The sequence below is a fragment of the Gavialis gangeticus genome, unplaced genomic scaffold, assembly GCF_001723915.1.
Source record: "Gavialis gangeticus isolate Ggan-Ray unplaced genomic scaffold, GavGan_comp1, whole genome shotgun sequence".
Lineage (NCBI taxonomy): Eukaryota > Metazoa > Chordata > Crocodylia > Gavialidae > Gavialis > Gavialis gangeticus.
Window position 1 is genome coordinate 115511564 of NW_017729022.1, and position 4034 is coordinate 115515597.

The 4034-nt window shown below is 41.5% G+C and overlaps 1 protein-coding gene across 1 annotated transcript in view; it reads left to right on the forward strand.

The window, feature by feature from the left end:
- AKAP3 (A-kinase anchoring protein 3) overlaps positions 1-2321 on the forward strand; it is a 32328-nt gene extending 30007 nt beyond the window's left edge. The window contains exon 6 of the mRNA XM_019516009.1: positions 1076-2321. Coding sequence (XP_019371554.1) covers positions 1076-1231 — 156 coding nt within the window. The 3' untranslated portion in view covers positions 1232-2321. The remainder of the gene's footprint in view (positions 1-1075) is intronic.
- Positions 2322-4034: the final 1713 nt, after the last annotated feature.

A 4034-nucleotide genomic window follows, 5' to 3' on the forward strand; every position in this document is an offset into this window, starting at 1 on the left:
CTTGTCAAAATCGGCTTTCCTGAAGTCAAGGACTTCCGTGTTGCTGATGCTTGCTATCAGTAGTCTATGTGGGCATGGACTGCATGGAAGAAAATCCTTAAGTACCTGAAAGATAGCTGAGTTGTTTGGGTAAAGACACTTTTCAGAGTATAACATGCGGCACATTTTCACGTACCTTTGATTTTCTAAATGCTAAAAAAATCAATAAATAAATAAAAATCAGACCTAGAATGACTTGCCATAAACTGGGAGGTACTTGGAGAAGGTCAATCTAAGAACAGCCTATCTCCAGAACCATCGTAATGTCCTTCTTCAGTGGTCTACTATGCTGTCCTTGACTCTCAGAACACAATTTGTTCTCCTTTTCTTAAAAAAGACATACAAAAAAGGAAGCCAAATTGTTTTTCAAGAGTGATAGGTGCCAAGAAACGCTTTCTTAAAGTGGCTTAGACAGGAGTGATCCTATGTTCAACAGGGTACTGGACTAGATGACCTGTAGAGGTCCCTTTCAGCCCTGCTTTTCTGTTGTGCTATGAATGTAAGCCATTCTTGAACAACTGTGCTCTAAATTCAACACTTAGTTCCATAGCCCATGGCATTTTGTTTTAGGTCAAGCCCTGTTCATCTCAGAAAGAGATAGCCTCATTCAAAATAAGTGTGTAACAAGAGTAAGATTTTGGACATTTGTTACAAGTAGCAGCTAATAAGGACTTTTTTTGATGTCCAGCCTAAATTTTCTCTTCATTAGCTTTCTCTCAATTCACCCAGTGATTTTGCCCCTGTGTATTACACTAATTAATACATTAGCATTTTTTTTAGTATTGTGTGAATGAGTATCATGTCCCCACTTACCAATGACCTAACCACATTAGGGCTCTTTGCCTCTTTTCATCATCACTATTTAAGTCAGCCTCTTGTAACACTTGGCCATTATTGTGGGATATCATACACCTCACAGGTGAGTGCAGAAGTAGGTGAACAAGAGGAACCTCCAATAGCCCTCAGCCCAGAATTGGTCCTTTAAAGAAAGATTTATATCATCATTTGTATTTTGTTTTATTTCTCCTTTGTGCAGATTCAGCAATTGTCCTCAATAGCCATGGAGAAGGGATATAGCGTGGGGGAAATTATTCAGGCTGTGCTGAAGTATGAGAAGGAGAAGCAACTAGAAGAAGCACTGGGAAACATTACTCGAATGCCAGTGCTGGACTGGCTGCTTAGTAACCTGTGAGCAGGGCCATCTCTTCTCTCAACCACACCAGCAGCAACCATCCCAGCTCCACTGGATCAGGCTCACCTACCTATCACTGATTTGTAGGAGATGCTATTATCAGTTATACTGACTCCTGCTGGCCAAACATATGAATAAAAATAATAAAATATCTACAGAAGTCTGTTGGGAAAAAATCAATTGCAAAATTCCCTTTTGATGGTCTCCATAAGTATAATATTAAACCTCACAGGTTGTTGCAACTGTAAAAATTCCAGTTCTCCCCACACACCCTTTTAAAGCAGACTCTGACCTAAAGGAGGGCTATTAAATAAGAGTTTTCAGTGTATTTGGGGATAATTTTTGTCAGAGCTGAGTAGTTACTATGCTTAATTCCCCCACACACAAGCCAGTTAGTACCCTAGTTTTAACATCCCTGTGACATTAAGTATTTATATATAAATAATTGCGTCAGTGGCAATTGCATTTGCAAAATCATGGAAAGGTGGGCAAAGCTTGCAATAGGATACCACAGAAATTGGAAGTTGGGCCTGGTTTTATATAATATTTTTATTAATAGGAAGAGGGAGAAAATAGCATGACACTGAAATTCAGAGATGATATTAATTAGGAAAGAGAAAAGATACCTCTGAGGGCGGAGAACCCATTATCGAGAGGTTAGGAGTAAGGACAGATAATAGCAAATGCAGCTGAACATGGAAAAATATCAGACAGGAGCAAAAAAATAAATCTGAAGCACAAATACAAAACAGAATCCAGGAAAACAGCATCAAGGCCCATACCGTGTTAAGAGGAATTATGTCAAGGAGCAGGGACACAATAGTCCCTGACTGCACAGCTCCATAATGCCCATGCCTGGCATGGTGAATTTAGTTCTAAACACATCTTCACCCAAAGGAGATGGAAAATTTGGAATGACTTCTGAAAAGAGGAACAAAATAACCAGTGAAGTAGAGGGATTGGTTTTTGAGAAAACAGTTAAATATACTTAGGTTGGCTAAGAGATGACTAAACAGAACAGTCTGCAAATGCATAAGAGTAGTAAACATCAAGGCAGGAAAGAAATGCATGTAGTACATAAATTATGTAGTAGAATGAACTTACATACTAGTTAGGAAGTCATCAGCTTTCATCAGGATTTACACCCATGCACTTGAGAGTAGAAGTTAACCATCTGTTTTTAGTGCTGTAAAACCATTTAAATATTCATTCTTGGCTCCCTCTACATGTTACAGGTATTGCACAATTAACTGGTTAATTGTGCAAGTACCTTAAGACCAACTACACATGTAAAGTAGCTATCGCATGATAAAAAGCGGCAACCAGCTATAAAGTTAGACCTAAAAAATATGGACTAACTTTATAGCTGGTTACTATTGATCTTTAATTTACACACATGTAATAGTGTCTTCCTTGTCCCTGGGAACCTGTCAGATAACAGGGCTCCCAGCTGCAGAGGTGTACCATGCCCAGCGTATAACCCCTAAGCCTTGGGGATTGCAGCTGCCATGATCCCCAGGGCTTGGGGGTACATGAAACCCCAGCCAACATGGAGCTTTCAGTCCCAGGTATACTACATTTGCAGCCGGGACCAAGAGTCCCACAACTGACAGGGCTCTCAGTCCCAGCTGCATGCAAGGCACAGCCAGTACTGGGAGCCCCATCAGGTGCGCAGTCTCTCAGTCCCGGCTCTGTGTGACCCCAGCAGCTGGGAGCCTGCTTCTTGCCAGTACAGGGGGAATCCAAGATCAGGCTTTTCCTGCATATGTAGAAGAGGTCACATAACTGTATTACTTGGTACTTCTAAGAAATAGGCCAGAGAACTGGGAACTTCCACTGACTTCCCTCAATAGGTGACTGGTAGGAAGGGTACACTGGGGGCACATGCCCCCCTGACAAGGATGTCCCTGCTGCCAACACCACCGACAGCTTCTGCGGGTGCTCACCAGACTTAGGAGGCACCAGTCGCCCATGCTTCCCTCTATTTCTTGTACCCTAACAAATACTGAATCAGTGCTCTAGTGAAATGCATACCAGACCCAAATTCTGCTCTCAGTTTCTTTGTTATAAATCTGGAATGACTCAGCTGAAGTCAGCGAGCCAAATTCATCCTCTGTACACTAAGGGGAAGCTATATTGGAGTTATGGCTGTCACAAAAGAGGGTAGCTTTAAAACTCCGCACAGATCTTTAGTGGCCTGATTTGCAACCAGCCTTGTTAGCCTTTCTCTTTTTCTGTGGAGAATTTGCCAGCCCTTTTTTCTTCAGCAGGAGAGTGATGTGCCTTATACCTTCATGGATGGCATGCTTTCCATCACTGGGAGCCCATAGCTTGGGGTCCGTCAATGCAACCCAATGAATGATTCTAGTCCTAGCTCATGGAGCTGTCCCATATTTTTACTGGTGTTATTAACATCAGATTATTTTCGTATGTCCGTGATACTGAAATGCAAGAAAAAGCCATCAGATAACAAGATTCCCTTCATACTGAGCAGAAAAAGTTTCATAAGTAAAAGCATTCTGTACAGCTGGAGGACCACACAGATCCACTTCATCTGCCAGACTACAGCTGGTGATCCAATTTCAGCATATGATGTAGTTAAATCTGTGAGGTCCTCTAAGCTTCCCTTGGATGGGAAAATAGTTCCAACAGCGGGCAGATGAGAAAGGATTGGTTTACTTTGTGACCGTCATTCTTTGAACAGAATTATGAGACAGACTTGTTGGACTACATGTGCTCTTTTGAGAAATAATAACTTCAGTTTTCCAATGCAAATGAATAATTGCACAGGAATGTCAAGAGC